This window comes from Moschus berezovskii, chromosome 7, assembly GCF_049115385.1.
Source record: "Moschus berezovskii isolate FMDL1 chromosome 7, NW_MosBer_1.0, whole genome shotgun sequence".
NCBI lineage: Eukaryota > Metazoa > Chordata > Mammalia > Artiodactyla > Moschidae > Moschus > Moschus berezovskii.
Genome location: NC_142466.1, coordinates 111,110,907 through 111,136,299, shown reverse-complemented (window position 1 = coordinate 111,136,299; position 25,393 = coordinate 111,110,907). Strand labels below are relative to the sequence as shown.

General features: G+C 43.4%; 1 protein-coding gene across 1 annotated transcript; it reads left to right on the top strand.

Moving 5' to 3' along the window:
* TEX48 (testis expressed 48) lies at positions 1-20,916 on the top strand. The gene is made up of 6 exons (XM_088837791.1): positions 1-66; positions 2,825-2,927; positions 5,539-5,715; positions 16,431-16,553; positions 19,221-19,348; positions 20,608-20,916. Exons 1-6 carry the CDS (start codon positions 1-3, stop codon positions 20,914-20,916), a joined length of 906 nt encoding a protein of 301 aa, XP_088693917.1.
* The last annotated feature ends 4,477 nt before the right edge of the window (positions 20,917-25,393 follow it).

Genomic DNA, 25,393 nt, shown 5'->3' with positions numbered 1-25,393 from the left:
ATGGCTTTCACCTCATCATCCAAGATAGCTGCTCAAGCTCCAGCCATCACTTCCACAGTACAACCAGTAAGGTGGAGGAAGAACAAAGTAATGTTTCCAGAAGATGTATAGGATTTGTTATTGGCCAGAACTTAGTTTCTTGACTACTTGACTACTCTACTGCAAAGAAGACTGAAAAATAAATCTTTATTCCAGAAAGTTATATGCTCAGCCACAAACTGGAGGTTCTGTTAATAAGGCGAAAGTAGCAGATGGAAGGCCTGGCGTGCTGTGATTCATGGGGTCGCGGAGAGTCGGACATGACTGAGCGACTGAACTGAACTGAACTGAACTGAGCAGATGGAAACTGGAAAACAACTGGTAGTTTCTGCTGCAAGTCCAAACAGGTTTTGGATCAAACAGACCTAGTTTGACAGCCATCATAGTTCAGCCAGGAAGAGCTCAACTTATAAACTTGGGAAAATCCTTTCCTTCTTCAGGCCTTAGGGTTCCTGTCTATAGAATGGGGGCAAGGGAGAGAGTCGGTAAGCATGGCCTCTTAACCTCTTTCTGCCTCTTCCCTTTCCTGAATCATAGACTGAAGATTCTGAACAGCTTAGCCTTCCATCCTCAGGTTAGCCATCCATTTATAAATAGGTATATAAATATATTAAAATATAAATATATATAATTATATATATTATATAAATATACCTATTTATAAACCTGGGTGACATTTCCTCTTGGGTCTGAAAGCATTTAGTGAACAAAAGGACAAATGCCAAATATAAACCTGTGTTGGATAAAGAGGGAGATCTGCCTGAGCTCTCTCATTGTTGCTTTCCAAGTTGCACAGAAGTGGCTTTCTCGGGAGCCTAGAAGCTTCTAAGTCTGACCTTAGCTATAACCCTCAGGCACCTAGTAGTGAGCAGAGAACAAAGATCAATTTATACCACTCAACTCCTGACCCATATCCAGGGCAAGGAAGCTATACGATCCAAAAGGATTTGAGACAGGAGCATTCAGATATTCAAAACCCAGCCAGGCAACATTTATGTGACCCCGTTTAGAGCGGGAAGACAGAACAAACATATTTTAATTTACTGCCATCAAATGGTGATGGACAGAGAGGCCTGGAGTGCTGCGACTCATGAGGTCGAAAAGAGTCGTACACGACTGAGTGACTGAACTGAACTGAACTGATATGCACTTTATAAAGAGACAGTAAACCTTTGCTGAGAGTCTAATTAAGGTCTTCTTCACATCTTTTAAAGCCTTACAATTCTGTGATGAAAGAAACTATCTACTTCCCTCTGGGTTAGGACAATATCATAAAGATTTCAAATTTTAAAATAAAAGCCTCTTCCATCTGACAGGCATAAGAACCTCTACTTTCTCTATGGAGAAGGAAATGGCAACCCACCCCAGTATTCTTCCCTGGAGAATCCCATGGACGGAGGAGCCTGGTGGGCTACAGTCCACAGGGTTGCAAAGAGTCGGACACGACTGAGCGACTTCACTTCTTCACTTGAATCTCCATATGCCTGGGGAGCTGGCAAACTGTCTTGAAATCGGTTATAAGGCTAAGCGAAAAATCACCATTAAAAGGATAGAGTCTTAAGTTGATACCTTCCAATCTTTCTTTATAAGGAGCAAGCTCTAATTTATCCAGTTGAAGAGACACCTGATGAAGTTCAGGTGGTCAGGTGTTAGAAATGGAAGAGCTGTTGTATGTTGCACATGGATGTATTGTCACTTCTAATGGTGCAACTCTGCCCATCAGTAGACCAGAGAAAAGACTGGAAGAAGGTATGTGGATACACCGGTAGACCGTCCAAATCCGCTGAGTTAGAAACCTTGAATCTCTCTTTCTCAACTCTTTCAATGTTTTTCTCTGTAAGACTTTGTTCTTTGTCTTGTAACATGCTTCTCTTCTATCCCCCTATTGATTGAGACTATATACATTTTTTGACGTCTCCTATGCTTCTTTCAAGCATCAAGGCAACAATAAATATAGTTTCTTGCGTGCATGTATGCTCAGTCGTGTCCAACTCTTTGCGACTCCATGAACTGTAGCCTTTGAGGCTCCTCTGTCCATTGGATCTCCCAGGCAAGAATACTGGAGTGGGCTGGCAATTCCTCCTCCAGGGGATCTTCCTGACCTAGGGATCCAACCTATGTCTCCTGCAGCTCCTGCATGAGCAGATAGATTCTTTACCATTGAGCCACCTGGGAAGCCCCATATAGTTTCTTACTCAAATGCAATTAAAGTGTATTTGTACACTATCCTCCATTATAAATGGCACTCTGCTGGGATTTGTACTATAAAAAGACATAATAAACAACATTGATATTCAGAAGTTGGGGGTGGGGAAAAGGTGAGGTCTCAAGCTTGCCTTTATCATCCGGTTAAGTTCCTCCATCATCATCCAGATCAGGTGCTTTGTGAGCACGAAAGCTCAAGAAGGGAGCACAGAGAGGTGGGCGGCCACATAAAGGCAGCCAGGTAAGACCTTGGGGAAGGCACAGCGTCCCTCCAAAATACCCTACACGGCGCAGTTTAACAAGCAATTTTATAGAAGCTCATTCTTTTTGCCTTGGGCAAGGTGGGAATTGTGGGTCCCATTTCAGAGATGAGCAAATGAGACTCAGAGAAGGTGAATGACTTGCCATGAGTGTAAAGGCAGAAAGCTGAATCCACATAAGGGTAAGTAATCGTTCAGACCGTGGACCTAGCAAATGACTTGGTACAAACGGAAGGCATCCTTGGATGAATAGGGAAAGCCCACATTTTAACCCTGGATTAGATGCCACCCTATGCTGCCTATGGCTCCTTCTTTTCTAGCCACTGTTTCAAAAGAGGAGGCAGGAAGAAGAAAATTCAGCACTAAGAGGGAGTTCTCGAGAACTGGCCTACACTGTAGCACTGTCCTGTGGGCTGCGCTCTGGTGAGAGGGACATGTGTAGGAGTATGCATCGCCTCTTTGGAAGCCAATCCTTTTCGGTCGCTGCCCAAGAAGTCCCAGAATGAAGCCCTCTGGTTCTGCTCCACAGCAAATAGTGTCACTGTGAAGTTTCAGTGTAATAAAGAGATGATTCAGGCATTACTCAGAGAAACCGTAGCATTTCACAGATGTTCTCCTGGACCCCAGCATGTACAGTGATGCAAGCTCCATCTTCCTGCCACAGCCTTTGCATTTAGTGTCAGATCTGAGTAATAAGGGACATACTAAATGACTGGTGACAATGTTTACCCTTCCTCCCTCCCCACCCCCACTGCACTCAGAAGTCAGCCAACATGACAAAACTTCAGTGCCAAAACCTTCACCAAGAACAGTGAAACTTTGAGTCTCTCCATTTTCCCACAAGTCTCAAAGCGATACTGGAAATTTTTTTTCTTTGTCCCCAGTGTAATCGAAAAATATGTTTTTATTTAGAAGCAATACAAAAGTCAAGCCTATTTTTAGAATGTGAGATTACAGAGGAGGATTTTTCCAAAAGGTTCTGAAGTAATAATTATGTAAGAGCCACAGAAGGGTTTTATTTGTGACCATCACCTTGGGGCTTTGAAGGAAGTCTAGGGGGTGAGATTCCTGGAAATCGAGAAGCCCAAATATTTTGAAAGAATAAGCCTAATTTTTGGCTCAAACAGTACAGGCAAGAGATGAGTTTACATCTAAAATGATGCCCTTTCACAAGCTACTTAGAAAATAAACATAAATCCATTTCTTAACATTTATTATATAGGCCACAGACATGAGGTTGTACACCAAATCAGTATTTCCTAGACTCCATTTATTCACATATCATTGTTGGATCTGCCTATTATCTCTAGTATTATTTCTTTATATTTTTCTTTAAGCCATCTCATTATTTTACACTAAAACAAATGCACCATAAGAGGATAAGTCAACATAAAAAATTGAATAAAAACAAAATAATGTGCTGAGATTTCAGTATGATGCTGTCACCTGCAAAAACTCTGAGGGTGCCATTTTATTTTTGTTATTAAAGGGAGATTATCAACTTTCCGTAGGCATTATAGAGTGGGTAACATCTAGCTGAGACTCAAAATGGATCAAAGATCTGCATGTAAGAGTTAAAACTATACAATTCTTAGAAGAAAATATGAAAGTAAATCCTTATGACCTTAGGTTAGGTAATTGTTTAAATATGACATAAAAAACATAAGCAACAAAAGAAAAACTGGTTAAGCGAACTTTATCAAAATTTAAAACTTTTGTGCTTCAAAGAACACCATCAAGAATGTGAAAAGACAATCAACAGAATGCAAGAAATATTTGAAAACCATATATCTGACAATGGTCTAATATCCACGACATGTAAATAGTACTTAAAATTCAACCATAAAAAGGCAATCCAATTTTTAAATGGGTAAAGGAGCTTAATAGACATATCTCCAGACAAGATATACAAATGGCCAATAGATACATGAAAAGATGCTCAATATTGTTAGTCATTAGGACACAAATCAAAACCACAATGAGATACTATTTATACTAAGATAGTTAAAATTTAAAAAAAGACAATAACAAGTGTGTTGAGAATGTAAAGCAGATGAAATCTTCATACACTGCTGAGGGTAGCTCCACTTTGGAAACAGTTTGGCTATTTCTGAAAGGTTAAAACTATATTACTATATGACTCAGCACATTCACGACCAGGTATATATACCCCAGAGAAGAGAAAACACATGTCCACATAAATAATAACCTGCATATATTCATGGCAATATTTTCCCTAGAGCCAAAAGTTGGAGACAACCAAAACGCCATCAATAGAGGAGCAGATAAACAAACGTGGTTTATCCTCACAATGGGGTATTATTTGACAACACAAAGGAGTGAGGGACCGATACATGTCACAACCTGGATGAACCTTAAAAAGATTAAGCACATTATATGATTTAATTTACAGGAAATGTCCAGAATAGGTAAATCCACAGAGACAGAAAGCAGACGAGCGGTTGCCAGGGGCTGCAAAGGAGGAGGGATGGCGAGTGACTGCTCATGGGTATGGAGTTGCCTTTCGGGGTGAGGTAAATACTGAAGAATTAGACAGTGTTGCACATTTCTGTGAACATACTGGAACCAATGACTTGTACCTCACAGAAGTACAAATTTTATGGCATATGAACTACATCTCAATGAGCTATCACTTTAAAAGCTGAACTTTAAAAACAGTCCAATCAGAAAGTGGGAAAAGAACATGCAAAGACATTTCACCAAGGAGGATATGTGGGTGACTAACAAGCATGTGAAAAGATGGTCAACATCAGTAGCTGCTAAGAAAATGAACATCAAAATCACAATGAGATACCAGGTCACCTATTAGAATGGCTAAAATTTAAAAACAGTGGGGGGGGGGGACCCTGGAGAAGAGGCGAGAAATATAAACTGGCACAGTCTCTCTGGAAAATCATTTGGTCACCAGCAAAGCCCATTCACAATTCCCAAGAAATAAAAATGGAATCTGGGTAACAAAATAAAATCTAACCTTTTTTCCTTTCTGCTTCATGGAGCTTTACTTTCTCACAAGCTACCACTGACAGAGCACTCTGCCTGGCACTTCACAGCAGAGATCCTAGTGAGAAACCATCGCTGCGCCCAGCACTGCAGCTCGTGTGCAGAAGCAGTGCACACGGCACTGCAATTCAACATGGCGGCAGTGGGCCGTGTGCAGAGAGGCTGTGCCTGGCCCCGCGCTCTGGAGCATGTATAGTAAAGCTGTGCTGGACCCTCCCCCATCGATGAGTGATTCCCTACAAAGCAGCGCGTCCTGATGGCCTGGGGGGCACGCAGAGAGCATGGACTCCCGAGCGGGAGCTGGCACCTCTGCTGTTGCTGTTATTGCCGCTGTTGTTTATTTTTTGGCTACCTTGGCATGCAGGATTTTAGTTCCCTGACCAGGGATGGGACTTGCACCCTCTGAAGTGGAAGTGCAGGCATTCTTTGATCAAAGAATAAAACTTTCCCAGACTTCCCTGGTGGCTCGGTGGCTAAAAACCCATGCTTCCACTGCAGGAGGCACCAGCACTCATCTGCTCCCTGGTCAGGGAACTAAGACCCTCCACATGCCATGCCTGAGGTGTGGTGGCAAGGGGGACCTTTCCTTTGCTTCTGAACTCAAGTCAGCTCATTCTATTGAAGGCAGGAGGACCCTTGTTTGGGGACCAACTTGGGAAAGTTGGTAACAATTGGACACTTTCTTTTAGAACTAAAAATGGATTTACCATACAATCCAGAAATTGTACTCTTGGGCATTTACCCCACAAAAGCATAAAAACGTATCTTCACCCAGAAGCTAGTTTATGAACGTTGACAGTAGTTTCATTTGTAATGGCCAAGAGCTAGAAATCATTCAAATGTTTCTCAGTTGGTGACTGGTTAAACAAACGGTGGTACATTCACACTGTGGATTATGAGTCAGCAGGGAAAAGGAATAAACTATTGATACATGCTAAAACTTAGATGAATCTCAAGGAAATTATGCTGAGTGAAAAAAAAACTAAAAAAGATACATGCATACTCTGTGTTTCCATTTGTGAAAAGTCATGAAATGACATAATTCTAGAAGTGGGGAACAGATCAGTTGTTTCCAGGAGTTAGAGATGGTGGGGGAGGGAGTGTGTCTGTAAAGAAGCACAAAGGGACTCGGTGGTGACGGTAGTTACATGAAGCCACATGTGATAAAACTGCATGCAACTGCACACATACACACATGTATGAGTACATAAAAAACTGGTGAACGTCAGATGAGCTTAGTGGATTGCACCAATGTGAATTTCCCGGTTTCGATATCATCAGTAATACTAGATGCTAACATTGGGAGAGTCTGAGTAAAGGATTCGTGGAAACTCTGCTCTTTTCTTGGCAACTTCCTGTGAATTTGTAATTATTTCAAAATAAATTTGTTTTAAAACCTAAATTTATCCTTATCCAAAATATAGTCTTCCTGAATTCTCTAATTCCACATCCACAGGTGTGACACCATCAGCCTTCATCAACCTTCACTCTCCTTATCCAATAATAATAAAAGCAGGCCACGTTTATTGAATGCTTCTTCTCTACCAGGCACTACAGTTGGCCTTCCATATCCAAGGGTTTCACATCCACAGATTCAAGCAACCATAATAGAAAAAGGGAAAAAAATCTGAAAAGTTCCAAAATGCAAAACTTGAATTTGTCACTCTCCAGCAACCATTTACATGGCATTTACATTGTATTGGGTATTACAAGTAATCTAGAAATGATTTAAAGTATACAGGAGGATGTGTTTAGATTATCTGCAAATACTACACCATTTTATATAGGGACTTGAGCATCCTCAGATTTGGTACCCTTGGGTGTCCTAGAAACAATCACCCCTCAAATACAGAGAGACAACCATATACTTACAACATTCCATGCCTGGTCTAAGGTACTCCTCACATCAACACTCTTATAAATCCCCTTTTAAAGGTAAAGGAACTGAGGATGAGACAGGTAAATGACCTTGGCCAAGGTCATACAGAAAGTTACCATGGCAGGCTTCTCATGCAGGCAGCCCAACTCCAGAGCCCATACCTTCTGGAATCATCAGATTCAAAATTCACCCATTCATCTTAGGCCACTGCCTTAGTTCAAGAGTTCATTATTCTCTACCTGGACCAGGAAGTAGTACAGGAGTCTGCTGATTAGACTCCTATCTCAGATCCAAGAGGAAAGAAGCAACCATACCATATATTCTTGAACAATAAACCATCCCAAACAGAAGACAATCTCCCAATTTCTCCATGCAAAGGTTTTTTTAAGTATTTTGGGCAACTCGAATATATAAATATTTAGTGCTATGGGTGAAAAAACCAGGCATTTATTTAATGTCTATGGAAAAACCCAAATGAAATTTTTGCCCAACTCAATACAAGGATTCAATATAGTATGTGTATATACAATGGCATATAATATAAAATCTATTAACTTGGAAATACTGCTATCCTCATTCTCCCATTTTCTGAAATGATTTCATTCAAATGCTTCTCACATATCTCTAACATTAGTATCCTTAAATTTTTCATAAAATTTTCATCTAACAGAGGTTTCCAGAGTATACTGTCTTCATTTCTAAGCTATTTTAAAAATAATCCTTTTGATTCCTTCAGTAATACTGTCCTTGAAAAGCTAAAAGATACATTTATACAAGCATCAACAAAAGTTAGGTTTTTACAATTTGTTCTGTAAGTCAGTAGTTTTAATGCTGGCTGCAACTTAAAAGCCATACTATATTATAAATCTTAAGGTTGATAAGAGGCTACATCTTAATTGTTCTCAACAGGAAAAGGAAATAATTATGTGAAGTGATAAATGTGTTAGCTAACACTATCCTAGTAATCATATTGTGGTATATAAATATATCAGACCAACTCTGTTATACATCTCAAACTTATACAACCTTATATGTCAATTATATTTCAATTTTTTAAAGGGTGGTGGGGAGAAATCATCTGGGGAGTTTTCAAAATTCCTGTTGCCCAGAAATAGTGATTTTATTGGCCTGTAAAGTGGGCACTGGGCGTGGCATTGTTCTTTCGGCCACTCTGCACAGCGGGTGAGATCTTAGTTCCCCGCCAGAGACTGAACTCGCACCCCCTGCAATGAAAGCTCAGAGTCTTAACTACCTGATCACCAGGGAATTCCCAAGATTGACATTTTTAAAACTTCTGCAGCCTTTGCAAGAATCACCACTTACCTGTATAATGAACAATCTCCACAATGTAATTTAGTAGTTCTCAGTCTTGATTACATACAAGAATCACCTGGAAAGCTTTGTAAACATACTTATGCCAGGGTCCACCCACGGCTCCGCCCCCACCCCCCAACCAGGATTCTAATTTATCTGGAATTAAGCCCCAGGGTGTTTCTACATTTTAAAAATATCTCAGATGAACCTCACTTACAGCCAGAGTTGAGAACAATACTTAGGGGTATTTCTTTACAAAGGAGGTTTAAAAGTCTGTTTCCCCCACCATCACATACTATGAGTTAGGGCACCTCCCAGGCCCACAACCACCTCTAGCCACCCCTGCACCGGGACAGCAAAAACTGGGCAGACTCTGCTCCTTTCTGTCCTTTTGTTTCAGGTGGCTTCCAGAAGCATCAAAAGATAGCACTGATTGAGAACATTTTAACCTAATTTGGCTTCCCCAAATAGAACTTGGTTGTCCCAAATAAAGGAACTGAGAGTGCCCCACAAAGGTGAGAGATTTTCTCAGGACTCAAATATAAAATATGCCTTTTCCTAGAAGATAGATCAGGAAGAGAATGCCACTTTATTTTTGCACCTATCATTAACAACCATTTCTTGAATGTTTACTATACCTAGGCACCCTGTTAAATGTTTACCTGATCCCATTTAATCCTAAACTATAATTTCCAATTAAATAATAATAATCATTGCCATTTTAAAACCGAGATGCAAAGTGCATTTGCCTAAGGTTATCACCCAGCTGGGTATGAGACAGAACCTGGATCCTGGTCTTCTGCGTCCAGTGCTCTACTGCCCCCTTCTGCTCAGCCATCCTCAAGAAGCTTCCACAGGAGGCATCAAGACTTCCATCCCAAGTGCTCCAAAGGACAGCATGGCGTTGTGGGTGGAGGGAAGGGCCACCGGAGACAGGATCAGCAGATGCCCTTCGCCCGCCCTGCACTGACCATCAGCCCAGACCCCTCTGTCCCCAACATTCCCTGGTTCCTAGGCTCTGTGACATCACACACAGCCCCGTCTCTGCTCTGCCAGCTGCAGGGGAGTGAGGCTCAAGAGTCAGATCTGAGAGCAGGAGGGGTATTTTCTCTCTATTTAAAGGGACAGCGTCTCCATTACACCTTTTCACTTTGCTCCAGGAAGCAGAGGCCATCTCTCTTATCATGATCCCACTGCTTCTCTCTCTGGGTCCCCGTCTCCCCACCTGTGTTGAATGACTCCCCCAGGGCTCCTCCAGCTCCAGAAGTCTTCCTCATCACACAGAAGTGTGACCTCATCAATCTTTCCTGTTCTGGTCCAAGTGCTCCAGGGTCACTGGAGACCTGAAGTTCATAGTCACAGCAGGGAGGGGTAGGGGTGGCGGGGTGGGTAACCTGAGGGCCTTTTTCTTTAGCTCCTGCTTCCATCTAGAGGAGGGCATTGGCAGTGCAAGAAACACCACACCCAGCCCACCCCAGCCAAATCAGGCCCACATTTTCATCAGCATCAGCCTTTACACTTACTGAGCCTTCCCAATGTTCCAGACAGCTGCACTAAGCACTTCCCATCACTATTTAATCCTCAAGACCACATTCGGGGGTAGATACTATTATCATTCCCAGCTTACAGATATGAAAACAGAGGTTCAGGAGAGTTAAATTCTTTTAAATCTCATAGTTAATAAGTAGTGAGTCCTTAGGAATTATACCCCCAAATATGTGCTTGTAATTGCTACACTGCCCTCCCTAAGATCCTCTCCATTTCTGAAGAGGGTTCAAAAGTTCAAAACTTTTGGTTACAAACAATTAGAGGAGAAAGTGGTTCTACCTGTCTCCTCAGTGAATTGCTGGGGAGTAAAAATATGAAAATCATCAGTGCTAGATTCAGATAAACTTATACTTGAAAATTTCTGCTGAGCTGCTGCTACGGAAAGATCCTCAAGACACTGGGTATGTATAAGCTGCTTTAGCAGAAGAGATTTCCATTTTGTTCCATTCAATGTGTGGAACAAAATCTGAATTTAGTTACACAAGGGAGACCTATGCTTTGATGACAAAGTCTCTGAGCAAAGCTAACGGCTGGTGTTTTAAGGGTTTGTGAAAGCACTGAATTCGTGGTCAGGTGGTATTTCAGAGGCAGAAGTGCCTAGGGATGGCAGACCATCAGCCGTGAAGGTGTAACTACCGTCTGCTACTTTCAGGAGAATGGTCATTGAGGTAAAAGTTCATTAACAGATTGAAGGGTTTAAACAGGTCCTGGTGCTTATTTGTTACCAAGGTTACAGAGCAACTGGTCTTCATTTCGAAGTGTAGGAACTCCCTCTTTCAGCCCTCCCCAAACCAAAATTGCAGGAGATACTCTTGGGGATTTTACAGATCTTCACCACTGTTGTTGACTTTCCTTGAAGACACAGTTCAAGTTTACCACTTACAGGGATCTGGTGTTCAGTTTGAGCAACAACCAGCCTGATGTCTTCTTGTTTCTGTCCTTAAATTATCAGCAGAACCATATGTTGGGCCAGTTGCTGCATAGAAGTATTCAACTCTCTGGACAAGAGCCAATGGATGACTAATGATCCAAACCTGTGAGCTACGGATTTTCAGTTGGTTGGCTGTGCCCTAGGGTGTGAGCTGTTTTGTACTATGTCAGTAAACATGAAGGAAAATGAGCGCTTTGTGTTGTCCACCTCCTTTGCAGGGCTCACTGTCCTCAAAAGTCTAGGGTATTGATAACCCCATAAAGATTTTTTTTTTCCTTTCCAATGCTAAGTCCACAGAGGGTACAGGGAAACTGAACACTTGGAAAGGTCCATGCAGTCATAAAAAACAAAAAGCAGTTGCAGTTAGCTTTGAAGACTCTAACTTTCCTAAAAGAAATAAACCATGTCAACAGTCAAGCAGCATCATTGTCCACCTTCATCAATTTTCTTGGCAAGTTTAGAGGAAGAACAGGCAGGTGTTGAGTGCTAAGGCTCCTTAGAATGGCGTCACTAGACAAGTCTGGACATTTGACCTTTGGCCATAATGGAACATGAGTTCTTCTAAAGGTCTTTCTGCTCAAAGTATATGCAAGTATCTTCATCCATAGGATCCATATTGTCTAAGAACAGAAGAAATTTTGGTCCTGCTTTTATTTCAGAAACCAAGTGTTTTATCTAAGAGGTCTTAAGTCATTTTGATTTCTAGTTAATATTTTAGGACTATTTGAAAATAACTAGGAGATCAAAGTTGACATTTCTCATTCCAATTTATTGTCTCTAAGTCCACATTTCAGGTCTAAGACCTTTGCAAGAAGGGAAGAAAAGTTTCCCTTAAGCTGTTGGTTTACCCCAGAATGTCCTGAAGTTTATTCAGTCTCCTATTGATTCATCTTGGTTTTGCTTGCAATTCTGAATCTTTGTCCAATCTACCTTTCCCTTAAGAGAAAGGTTTTTTATTTTTTTTAATAGCTTCTGAAATAATTTTATGTGGTATATTTTCTGTTTCTAAACTTCTCAAGCCCTTGATTCTTTTTGGAATTACACATGTGTGCTAAGTTGCTTCAGTTGTGTCCAACTCTTTGTGACCTCATGAACTGTAGCCCACCAGGCTCCTCTGTTCATGGGGGTCTCCAGGCAAGAATACTGGAGTGGGTAGCCATTTCCTTCTTCAGGGGATTTTCCTGACCAGCGATCAAACCTGCATTTCTTATGTCTCCTGCATTGGCAGGCAAGTTTTCTACCACTAGTGTCACCTGGGAAGCCCCAGGAGTTATGCATAGATGGGTTGTTTAAATCTTCTGATGTTTTCCATCCTGCTGCTTTGTAGCATTTTCCCCCATGTTGAAGGTTAACAATTAAGTGGACTAATTGATACAAGTGTGATAATTCAGGGCAACAAGTAACTGAATAACAGAACCCTGAATTGGGCTGCAACTTTCTGTTCCGAAATTTGTCATGATTCTAAATATTTCTCCTCAACTCAGCTCTCACCAGATTTTAAATTCAACCTCTATGGGCCCACCTTCTTGTTTCAGAGGAGTTTTAGAGGAATATTGTGCAATGTTGATTGTTCATTTCTATAGAAATGCCCCATAAAGAAAGTTTATGTAGGCAGTTAGGGAAAGGAACAAGAGAAGTTTAAGTGGGTGATAAAGATAAACCTGGGCTCCCCTGGTGGTTCAGATGGTAAAGAATCTGCCCAAACTGCAGAAGACCTGGGTTCGATCCCTGGGTAAGGAAGATCCCCTGGAGGAAGGCATGGCAACCCACTCATCTTCTTGCCTGGAGAATTCCATGGACAAAGGAGCCTGGCAGGCAACAGTCCATGGGGTTGCAAAGAGTTGGACACTGCTGAATGATTACCACATGCACAAAGATAATGCTTTGTGGAGGAAGAGTGAGAGATGAAATGAAGTAAGTTTCAGGTCTGAGAAGGAGTAAGATCTTTTTTTTTCTTCTTTCTGGGGTCAGAGTATATCAATCAAAGAAGCGTTGTATTGAGTGTTTGAGTTTTTGTCGTCTCTCTTCTCTACTGTGCCACTGAAAGTCTGCCATAATGGTCATTGTCATTTTAAGTCATCCAGCAAAATTTTTGTCATTAAGATAAACACATCAGAGTACATTGAATGAAAATAAATATACAAAGCAAGAGTTTTTCTGGAAAGAGGAAGCAATTTATATAGACGAGGCCATGAGAACCAGGAAAGAATACACTGTGCTCTGCTCAGTCGCTCAGTTGTGTCTGACTCTTTGCAACCCCACAGACTGTGGCCCACCAGGCTTCTCTGTCCATGGGGATTTTCAAGGCAAGAATACTAGAGTCTGTTGCCATGCCCTCCTCCAGGGGATCTTCCCAACCCAGGGATCGAACCCAGGTCTCTCCAATTGCAAGTGAATTCTTTACCATCTAAGCCACCAGGGAAGCCCAAGAATACTGAAGTGGGTAGCCTATCATTTCTCCAAGGGATCTTCCCAACGCAGGAATCAAACCAGGGTCTCCTGCATTGCAGGCAGATTCTTTACCAGCTGAGCTACCAGGGAAGCCCAAAGAATACACTGAAAATGGAGACTATTATTTTAAATTACATTTATTTTAATACTAAAAAAATAAATAAATAAATAAAGCTGTACCAAACATCAAGCAGTAATTTCTGATTAATAGTGGGGTATGGAGAATATAATGGCTATTTTCAGAAGTCATAGTGGAAATGTCTTATTCTTGGTCCATAACAACTTGATATATTATCATCTATTAAGATTTTAACTCTGTGCCTTTATTGTAAAATATATTCAGAGCTGACTATTGCAACTTGAACTGTGTAATTTAAGATGTTAGAGACTGTAAATTTCTCCTCTGTATCATCCATGGTTATTCTTATTTTTAATGAAAAGATAGAAAAGAAAAAAAAAAAAGTTTATACTTTGCATGGTGCCTTGAATTTCTTGGCCAAGGAGAACCTAAAAGATTTCATATGATCTATGCCCTGGAAATCACTAACTCCAGAATACAGGCTGAGAAGTGACCATTCATTGCTTTAACAAGATAGTCATGTGCTTATGAAGGTTTGCAGACACCAAAGGCAAAACTTTAACAATTCCCTTCCTACAAACTGACCACCAGTCTAACAGATCTCCAACCATTAGATTCTAGGGCTGCCTGGTGGTTTGGGCTGGCTAGACTTAAAGCTTTCATTCCCTCCTATGAAGCACTGCCTTCCACACTCACATACATGAGGTAATCTAGAACAAACCTGAAGCAAGAGTTTATATAAGTAGATGAAGAGAACTGAAACTACAGCAAGCAGCAGGAGAATCTGGGCATTAATGGCAAGCATATTTGCTAAATGATGCATCTCGAAAACAAAAGATCTGATTGCTTCATATTAACTTCCATTTGTTTATAAATCCTAATAAAACAAATTCATTAAAGAGTCAGTGAAATATGTCACAGCTCAAATTATGACAGAAAACTCGCTTGGCAGCAGATCCAAAGGAGTATCAGAGATGGAGGCCCAGAAAGGACCATTCTTGGTCCAAGGATCCCACATAGTGGAGATATCTGTATGTGTTTAATCTGCTGAGGGTATCTAGCCACAGTATATAAAGGATGCTGTCAACTTATTGAATAGCTTATGTGCAGGAAGTTAAAGATTTTTGTATTCATTATTAAGAAGTCTCGGGGCTGGTGCACTGGGATGACCCAGAGGGAGGATACAGGCAGGGAGGTGGGAGGGGGCTCAGGATGGAGAACACATGTACACCTGGGGTGGATTCATGTCAATGTATAGCAAAACCAATACAATATTGTAAAGTAATTAGCCTCCAATTAAAATTTTAAAATTTTTTTTAAAAACTTGAAAAAAAAAAAAAAGAAGTCAGTTGTGGCTCAGCTGGTAGAGAATCCGCCTGCAATGCAGGAGACCTGGGTTCGATCCCTGGGTTGGTAAGATCCCCTGGAGAGGAGAAAGGCTACCCACTCCAGTATTCTGGCCTGGAGAATTCCTTGGACTGTATAGTCCACGGGGTCGCAAAGAATCAGACACAACTGAGCGACTTTCACTTTCACTTTACTAATCGGAAGCTATTGCCATAATTCAGGGTGGCTTGTTTGGTATCACAGTGGAGAAAGTGAGACAGAAATGCCTACGAATGAGACGACTCACCTACTGAACTGAGTCTTGCGAGGGACATCTGACCAATACCACGAGAAGAACTGTCTCCAAGGCGGTTTTACCACTGAAAGGGAAAGAACAGGAAGCATTCGGAAACCTGGAAAAGGCGGTACACAATGAAAGAACTTTGGGATGAAAACAAGGCCTTTTTCCACACTGTCCAAACTAGGAAGATGCTTGACGTGATCATGCAACCTAACTTCCTCTTATTACTGGGGAGGAGCCTGAGACAAAGAGAGAAGCAAGGACTTCCTCAAAGCCACACAGCAAGTTGGTAAGAGTGTGCTTCATCACCATGTTCTCCTGCAACCTGGACAGGCAGGATAGTTTTGTAGCCTACAAGATACATGAAGGGGATGACCACTGACTGGACACTTTGAGTACCCAGCACCATAGAGGTCACTTTGTGTATGTTTAATCCTTTACATTTGCAAAGCAGGCACTGCTATTCACATTTTCCACAGGATAAAAGTGAGGCTCGAGAAAGTTAAGGAATCTACACATAGAAACAGAATAGAATACAGATCTCCAAACATGTTTATGTGCATTTCTGCATGGTCCAGCATTTTGCTGTAGTGAGGTCCTACCTGGAGCTTGAGTACAGTAAAGGATGGCACTTTTCACCCACAGTCTTATGTTTATTTAGGAAACAGCCCTGGACTCAAATTCAAGATCAGCTGATTCAGTAAGGCACCCCTGCAAGCAAAGCTGGAAGAATAGAGGCTTCAACTCCTTTCCACGGGTAAGAAAATTTTGTATAAAACAGGAAAACAGTGTTCTTGCCTGGAGAATCCCAGGGACGGCGGAGCCTAGTGGGCTGCCGTCTATGGGGTCGCACAGAGTCGGACACGACTGAAGTGACTTAGCAGCAGCAGCAGCAGGCTGAGGGGCTTGGGCCTGCTGCCTATGGAGGAGCTACAAAAGATTTGGGAAAGGAGAGGGCTATTATACCTTGGGGGAAGCTGAGCCTATATGACCCCCATCACAGTGAATTTCCAACGGGGTATGTGGAATTCAGGCCCTGGAACCCAAGGGCCCCCATTCCTTTTTCTTCATATTAGCAGTTCACCAAAACCTGGCCTCAAAGATCTTCTCTTTATGCTGTAAATGCTGTGAAAAACCCACTGCTGCAGATGACTCCAAGATCCCCAATCAAACCCAGAAGCTTCAGCTGTTGAAGCATGGTAGGTACCAGGCAAGAATGCTCTGCCCAGCCTCGGGAGGCCTCATATTGCGAATCCCCCTCCTGCTGAGATGCCCTCAGATTTCCTTCAGCTTTTGAGTGAATAATGCCAACCTAAAATGAGGTGAAGACTGAGCGGCTAAGTAACCAAACTGATAAACAATAGAACTTAAAATCTTGATATTTACAGTGGGATGCCTGGACTAGCAACATCAGCATACCTGGGAGTTTGTTAGAACTGAACTTTCAGACCCTACTCCAGACCTACCAAGTCAGAACCATTATTTTAATATGACCCACAGGGAAACCTGAATGTATATCATAGTTTGAGAATCACTTGCCTAAAGACTATAAAGATAGTGCTAAAGAACCCTGCCTTAGGTATACGTATGGTTGATTCATGTTCATGTTTGGCAGAAACCAGCAGAATATTGTAAAGCAATTATCCTTCAATTAAAAATAAATAAATTTAATTTTTTATAAACAGTTTTTTATAATTTTTATAACAGTTTGCTTGTTTTTTATAAACAAATGAACAAAAAGAGCCCTGCCTTTGGGGCTGAGGCTAAATTCAACCAGCTCTGCTACAGAACTGGACAAGTCAATTAGCCTCTCACTCTGAGCTTGTGTCCTTACCTGTAAAACAGGGATACTTATATTGTATTATTGCTTTTCAGAATCACTTGGAGGGTTAAAAGAGGGAATGTATAGAAGCAAAAAGCACAGGGCTTGCACAGAGTAGGAATTCAACAAAAGTCAACAAATGGAGACTATAGTATAAGGTATTGGTCAGGAGAAGATAGGCCATGCTGCTAAAACAAACATGCCTTTAAATCTTAATGGTTTATGAAACAAAAGTGTATTTCTTGCTCGTGCAAAGTCTGTTACATATTATTTTTGACCTTTAGCCAAGGCATCTGGAACACATGGTTTCCAAGACTACCAGGTATTAGAGGGAAGAGAGAGAGAAGGCATCCTGGCCTTCAGTTTGTAATTATATTCTTCTTAATGATCCAGGGCAAAAGATCATAGTGGAGAAGACTGGGGGTCAAAATCAGCAATTTCAGACAAAAAAAATGCATTATTGTCAAGATCAGGCAAAGTTAGGACTAACACAGTTGAATGGTGAGTGGCATGGTCCTACTGGGAGACGTGGCAGTTCAATGGCAGGAAAAAAATTCTCATGGCATATTTTGCCAGAAATCCATACCTAGAAGCCTTTAAAACATTTCCCCTGGGAATATTGGATTGGCCAAAAAGTTCATTTGGGGTTTTCCATGGATTTTATTCCATTGGATTTTGGCCAACCAAATAATTTCATGATAAAAAACAAGAATCTTAAAAGTGTCAGCTCCTTTTTCCAAGATGATAGTAAGTACTGAGCCCCTATTAGATGCAAGGCACAGGGACCCAGCTGTGATCAGGTAAGTGCCTTACTGTTTCAGAACTTAAACACTAGAAAAGTGGTCTTATTTAACTCCCATAATAATTCTAAGAAGTGGATCTGATTATACAGGATGAATGTATTATTTTGCAGTTCTGAAAACGGAGACAGAGAGAGGTGAAGCAATTTGTTCAGATAGGCAGCTAGAAAAGAACAGAGCTGTTTATTACAGAACACTGCTTAGTCTGTTGACAAGACTGTGTTATACTTCAAAGAATCTAGGAGTATATCAAAACAAAGTCTTATATACAACATTTATCACAGTGGTGTTTATGGTAGAGAAATTTGAAAATAGTCTAAACACCCAAAAATAGAATATTGGTTAAATAAATCCTGAATTATCCATAGAATATCATGCAACCATTTTTTTAAAGCTTAGTGACATAAGAAAACAGCTTACGATACGTACAAAGTAAAAGCATGCATAACATATAGGATGTGATGGACTGTGTAAAAACTGTTGTTCAGTCATTAAGTCGTGTCCGACTCTGCCACCCCATGAAACTGCAACACACCAGGCTTCCCTGTCCTTCACCATCTCCCAGAGTTTGCTCAAACTCATGTCCACTGAGTTGGTGATACCATCCAACCATCTCATCCTCTGTCATCCCCTTCTCCTCCTGCCCTCAAGCTTTCCCAACTTCAGAGTCTTTTCCAATGAGTCTGCTCTTTGCATCATGTGGCCAAAGTATTAGAGCTTCGGCTTCAGCATCAGTCCTTCCAATGAATATTCAGGGCTGATTTCCTTTAGGATGGACTGGTTTGATCTCCTTGATGTCCAAGGGACTCTCCAGAGTCTTCTCCAGCACCACAGTTCGAAAGCATCAGTTCTTCAGTGCTCAGCCTTCTTTATGGTCCAACGCTGTAAAAACATCCATAGGCAAACCCTGGAACTGTGATCCTGTCTGAGGGGAGTGGTGTTTGGGGCATTTTTTTCCTAATTCATATTCTTCAATATTTCCTAGCTTTTGTATAATGTATATGGATTATACTTATAAATGGGAAAAAGTAAACTTTATGCTTTTAAAGAAATACATATTTTGAATCCAGTACCTGCTTGTGAGGGTGTAGAACTTAGAAGGCTAGAGGATGCTGATTCAGGTACACCTCATTCCATAACCACCACCGCTGGCCCACGCGCATGCTCCAGAGTTGGCAAAGCACTTTGGCCTCCGTGACCTCCTCTGAGCACCCCACATGACCACGTGGACTTACCATTGCCAGGTGTGCACAAGGATGAGCCCAACAGACAAAGCCTCAAGCGCAGTGATGCGGCACACTGCGTGAGTCTGGGGAAAGCCACGCTCCCCTCAGAAAAGACAGCTTCCTGTCTCAGCAGCAGTGAGTATGAAGGTGAGTTCAAAACTGGGGCCCTAACGCTGACCAGGAACCCCTGGGGTAGGGAGCCTTGTCCTCACGTCCAAACCCCAATTTGATACTGGGCTCAGGGGGATGACAGGAGTGGTGGGACTCCTCCCTTTAGGATGCTGCAGTCACATTCTAGAACACACCAGACAGAGCCCAGGGGTCAAAGACCTGCCTGTATGATCCTCTGAGCTGGGAATTACATGAAGAGCAGGAGCCCTGAGAGGAAAGAATACATGTCTATACTTTCCTACTAAGTCCCCGTGGCATTGTCTTATATGTGTACAGTGTGTGAGTGTTGGCTTAATGTCTGCTTCAGCCTCCAGATGTTAAGTTCCAGGAGGGCAGGGCCTACATGAGTGTCATTCCTCCAAACTCAACCAGATACATGGCAGATAAACATGCCAAAAAATGCTTGTGCACTGAGAGTCTCCAGGTAGAGGAGCATGCCTCTGAGTCCTGGACTGTAGCCATATCCAGGAAGAAGAAATGTGGCTCCACTGATGGTCACCGACGCTGTACCCAGGTGACCTCACAAAGCTCGCAACCACCCCATGAGGCTGGTTGTTGAGAGGTCTCTAGCCCAGTCACTTCAGAGGGATTTACAACAGGGACTTCCCTGGTGGTCTAGTGGTTAAGACTCCGCACTTCCAATGCAGGGGGCACAGGTTTGATCCCTGGTCAGGAAACTAAGATCCCACATGCCACGCACATGCCGCAGCGCATAGTCAAAACAACAATGAAAAGGCTACCAGCCCCTTCTCAGAGTAATGTATTTATATGCATTTAATAAAATCCATAGAATTATAAAGGACATCAATTACATATTTTATATATATATAAGATTACACATTTGAAACAAAAAAAATTCTCATAACAGCTAAACCCTCCTTGCAATCAAAACCTCCAAGTCCAATTTATATAAAAAGTCAAAGAGGTCCTGCTGTGCTTGAATCGGGCGTGAGTATCTGGGTGCCCCACTAGCTCCCCTCCCCGCACAGGGCTCCATGGTGCATAGTTTCAAAACCTGATGGTATGGAGGCTTCGGTCCCTAGTGGGAAGGGGCTTTCCCAAAGCTCAGCAGCTGCTGCTGCTGCTGCTGCTGAGTCGCTTCAGTCGTGTCCGACTCTGTGCGACGCCATAGACGGCAGCCCGCCAGACTCCACCGTCCCTGGGATTCTGCAGGCAAGAACACCGGAGTGGGTAAACTCAGCAGAGTGGCGGTGGTAATGGCTTCTATTTTCTCGGCCACTGCATTTCACAAGACAAGCTGCTGTCACCGCATGCTCCGGTAAGAGTACCAACACGTCACAGATGGGGGCGGGCGGGGCACATGACTCACAGACTATTCCAGAATCTGATGCTGACCAGGGATGGAGGTGACCAGCACAGTCCATCCAGGCCCAAAGCAGAGGCTTCGCTCAGTGTGCTTCTTCCCTTCGTCCTTTCAGATGTAAATACACAAGTTCCCAAAAGAGGGTTTCACAAGAGAAGGCTCAGCCGCTACTCCCAGGATCACTGGCGGTACCAACCATGCCTCATCGGGAGGCCCTGATCATTCTAGAGGGCAGCCGCCTCGCAGGCTGCGAAGAGTTTCCAGGAGGAAGAGGGCGGTTCTCCAGGGCCATGAAGACTGATTCGGAAACTCCCCTCCAGGAGGAGAAGACGTCTGAGCCAGCGCTGTGCCGCCAGCAAGAGTCACTTCGGACCCCACAGAGCCACTTGGGAGGAGCTGCCTCCAATTAAAGTCTCTGGTGACGTCACAGGACTGTGTACCTCCTCTGTTCCCTCCCCCTTACCGGTACATGCGGTTTATAGAGGAGTTCATCCATGTTTTTACATGTTGTGTGCCTTTATTTCTTACATCTAGATCCTTGTTCTGTTTCACATTTATCATTATATATGTTAGGTATGGATCCATATCTTTTTGGACATTTGTTGAAAGACTATCTTTGGCCCAATCATTTGCGATGACTCCTTTATCTTCATGTACAAAAATTTCATATGTATTTTGGTTTCTTTCTGAAATTTCTATTTTATTCCACTGTAAGTCTGTCTGGTACCACCTTGTCTTTATTCCTCCATTTTTTTTAAATTTATTTTTTAGTTGAAGGATAATTGCTTCACAGAATTTTGTTTTTTGTCAAACCTCAACATGAATCAGCCATAGGTATACATATATACCTTTTGAACCTCCCTCCCATCTCCCTCCCCACATTCCTCCATTTAAAAAAAATATAAACATTAGTATCTATTTGTATAGATTCATTTAAAAAATATTGATATTTTGGGGGAATTGTCTGGCAGTCCGGTGGTTAGGGCTGTGCTTCCCAAGCAGGGGACACAAGTTTGATCCCTGGGTCGGGAACTAAGACCCCCACATGCTGTGCAGTGCAGCCAAAAAAAAAGAAAGAAGTTGATATTTTATTGTAACTGTACAAAATTTTAAAATTAACCTAGGGAAAAATATAAATTAACATAGGAAGAACTGACACCTCTATAATGTTGACTCCTCCCATCCACATACAGATGGCTTTTCATTTGTTCAAACCTACTTTTTTGTCTCTCAGGGCTATTTTTCAATGTTCTTCATATAAATTTTGCAAACTTCTTGTTAAATTGGTTACTGCCATGATAGCACAGAGGCTAAGACAGGAGGGGAAGTAGCAGCAGCACTGCCACCCCAGTAGAGAAGGAACCAAAATGGTACAACCTGTTTGTAAAGCAATTTGAACCTTTAAAAATTCCACCTCTGATCACTTCATTTGCCAATTACAATGGTGTCACTTTGGCCAAGACACCTAATAAATGCTGTGCCTCAGGTTCTTCATCTGTAAAATGGGTACAGCAATGGAAATCCCATGGACAGAGGAGCTTTGCAGGCTAGATTCCATCACTTTCACTTTTCCTTTCATGCATTGGAGAAGGAAATGGCAACCCACTCCAATGTTCTTGCCTGGAGAATCCCAGGGACGGGGGAGCCTGGTGGGCTACCGTCTATGGGGTCACACAGAGTTGGACACGACTGAAGCGACCTAGCAGCAGCAGCAGCAGCAGCAATGGCATCTACCTGCAGCACAGCAAACTATTAGCCAGTTCTTCACCTTTCTTAGCCAAGTCTTCTTGGGTGAAGTGTCCTTTCCTCCCCCTTGACTTTGAACTTCATCATATGACCTGCTTTAACCAATGGAAACCTAGGAGATGGGATGCCAACAGAGGCTTAAAAATGTGTTTTCACAGTGGGGCTTGCTGTCTTGTGCCTCTAGAATCCCCCTGAGAAGAACATGCCCCAGAACCTATTCCAAGGAAGGAGCTACATGAGGCAGAACCGCCCCAGCCAGCCTGATGAACATGGCAGACAACATGGCATCATGAACCAAGGGAAGGACACGGGAGAGAGGGCCAGTAAGCCTCCCACTTCTTTAACTCTGTGGTCCAGTCAAACCCTTCCGTCCCCTACCTTCCCTGGTTCTCAGGCTCTGTGACATCACAGACAGTCCCATCTCTGCCCTGCCAGCTGCAGGTGAGAGGGGCTCCAAGGAGGGACCTGAGAGCAGGAAGAGTACTTTTCTGTATTTAAAGGGACAACATCTCCATCACTTCTAGGTGCCTATCCACTTTGCTCCGGAAGCAGATGCCATTACTCTTCCCATGACCCCACTGTTTCTCTCTCTGGGTCCCAATCTCCCCACCTGTGTTGAATGACCTCTAAGGGCTCCTCCAGCACTAGGAGTCTTCCTCTCTGATCTCACTGATTTTTCTCATTCTGGCTGAAGTGCTGTGGGGTCACAGGAGACCTGAAGTTCACAGCCCACTGGGGGCAAACCAAGGGCCCTTTTCTTTAGCTCCTGCTTCCATCTAGAGGATGTCACTGGTAGTACAATGAACACCACACCCACCCCACCCCAGCCAGCATTTCTCCAAGGGCTCTGCAGAAGAATGAACAGGGAATACCAGGGGTGAGGGAAGGCCATTTAAATAGGGTAAATAATTCAGGTGACTTGGCCAGAAGACCTCACTAGAAAGATGACCTTTAAGCCCGGGCTTGAAGGAGGGAGCAGTGAGCTCGCGAATCTCTAAGGAAGGGCGTTGCAGGCCAAAGCTGGAGCATGGAGCATGTGCAAAGGCAGTCGGGGTGGGGTGCTGGGTGCAGCTGGATGAAGGAAGGATGAGAGGAGACCGCAAGGGTAGCAGTGAGACTGTGAATTTTTGAGGGAAGTCCCAGAGAAGGACTTCAGCTTTTCCTCTGCCTGACACGAGAAGCCAAGGAGCAGAGGGGTGACACAAGCGGACTTACAGTCTCAGCTCTGTTGACACTAATGGAGACTGGGCTGGGAGGGGCCAGGAGGCCATTGCAGTAATCCAGGTGAGAGACGGTGCTGGCTGGGAGGGGTGGGGAGCCGGAGACCACGGGTGAGGCCAGGAAATGCAGCCACTGTGACGTTAGTAAAGACAGCCACGGAGATGGAAATTCCCCGAGTGGGGCTTTGGCCAGAGGGAAGAGGGAGCAAGGGCAGGAGATGACCAGGCGCCTGGAAGGAAGAAAGGAGAAACGGACTGAGCAAGGACTTGCAGCCTGTGTCACCAGAGCCGGAAGGATCCGTGGAGAGAAAGTGCAGCCCAAGTGCCTCCTGTTTCAGACAGGAGCCTGGGCTCAAAGCTGCTGAGCAGGTGAGTGACGGGAGCAAGAGCTGAAGGAGCAAGGCTGAGCTGCGTTACCTATTCCAGTGGGACTGGAAAAAGAATGCTCAGAGCCAGCATCTACACACACCTGCCACCCCCGTGGCCACTGTGCATAGTTAATCACTCACTCCTTTAAGGTAGGGACCACCCAACACTGGCATTTTCCAGGCAGAAAAGTGAGGCTCAACGAGATTACAGAATCCACCCAAGAGCACAGACCGAGAAAGCAGAAGGCAGATCTGACCACTAAGCACGGGCTGTCCTGTGGGTGCTGCCACAAGTCCTGGCAGAGAAGGGACTGGCTTTCTCTGGCTGAAGTCTTCTATTCACTTAGGAAACAGCCTCGTCCAGAGAACTGGGCCAAACTCTAAGATCTGCTGATTTCAATAAGGTGACCCTGTGGTAAGGACTGGGCTTCCCAGGTGGCGCTAGTGGTAAAGAACTCACCTGCCAATACAGAGGATGCAGGAGCACGAGGGTTCCGTCCCTGGGTCAGGAAGATCCCCTGGAGGAAGGCATGGCAACCCACTCCAGTATTCTTGCCTGGAGAATCCCCATGGACAGAGGAGCCTGGTGGGCTACAGTTCATGGGGTCGCAAAGAGTCGGACCCGACTGAAGCCACTGAGCATGCACACACGTGGTATTGACTGGCAGAGCAAAAGCAGTACTTCCCATGGTTAAGTGAATTTGGGGCAGAAGAGGGCCTTGATCTGCTGGAGCCACAGGAGGTTTGGGAGAGAAGAGGGGTGTGATATCTTTGGGGGGGCTAGTCCAGTATGACCCATTGCTTAAATAACAATGGGCTTCTGGGATTGAGGTTACAGAGCCAGGCACCGCAGTGCCCTTTCCTCTTCCCACCGCCCACCAAAGCATGGTGTCAAGGATCTTCTGTTGCTGCTGCCCCGATGAGGGGGCTTCCACCACGGGTAGCTCCCACAGTCAAAATGCCTGCCAACAGCGTCACCCACGGACCTTCGGTAGGTTCCACGCATGGGTGTGTGGTGCTTTGGTAAAAACGCCGAATCATTTCTCTGGACTTCTGACTCTCCACCCAGCTTCTGCTCGGGGTCATTTCAGATTTCTTTCAAGCCTTTTGGGGTGTGGTAGGGGATTTTTTTACTCAAACCTGTAACAGCACAGCTAAAAACTACGTCAGTTATTAAATAGACACTCCTTGGAAGGAAAGTTATGACCAATCTAGACAGCATATTAAAAAGCAGAGACATTACTTTGTCAACAAAGGTCCGTCTAGTCAAGGTTATGGTTTTTCCTGTAGTCATATATGGATGTGAGAGTTGGACTATAAAGAAAGCTGAGAGCTGAAGAATTGATGCTTTTGAACTATGTT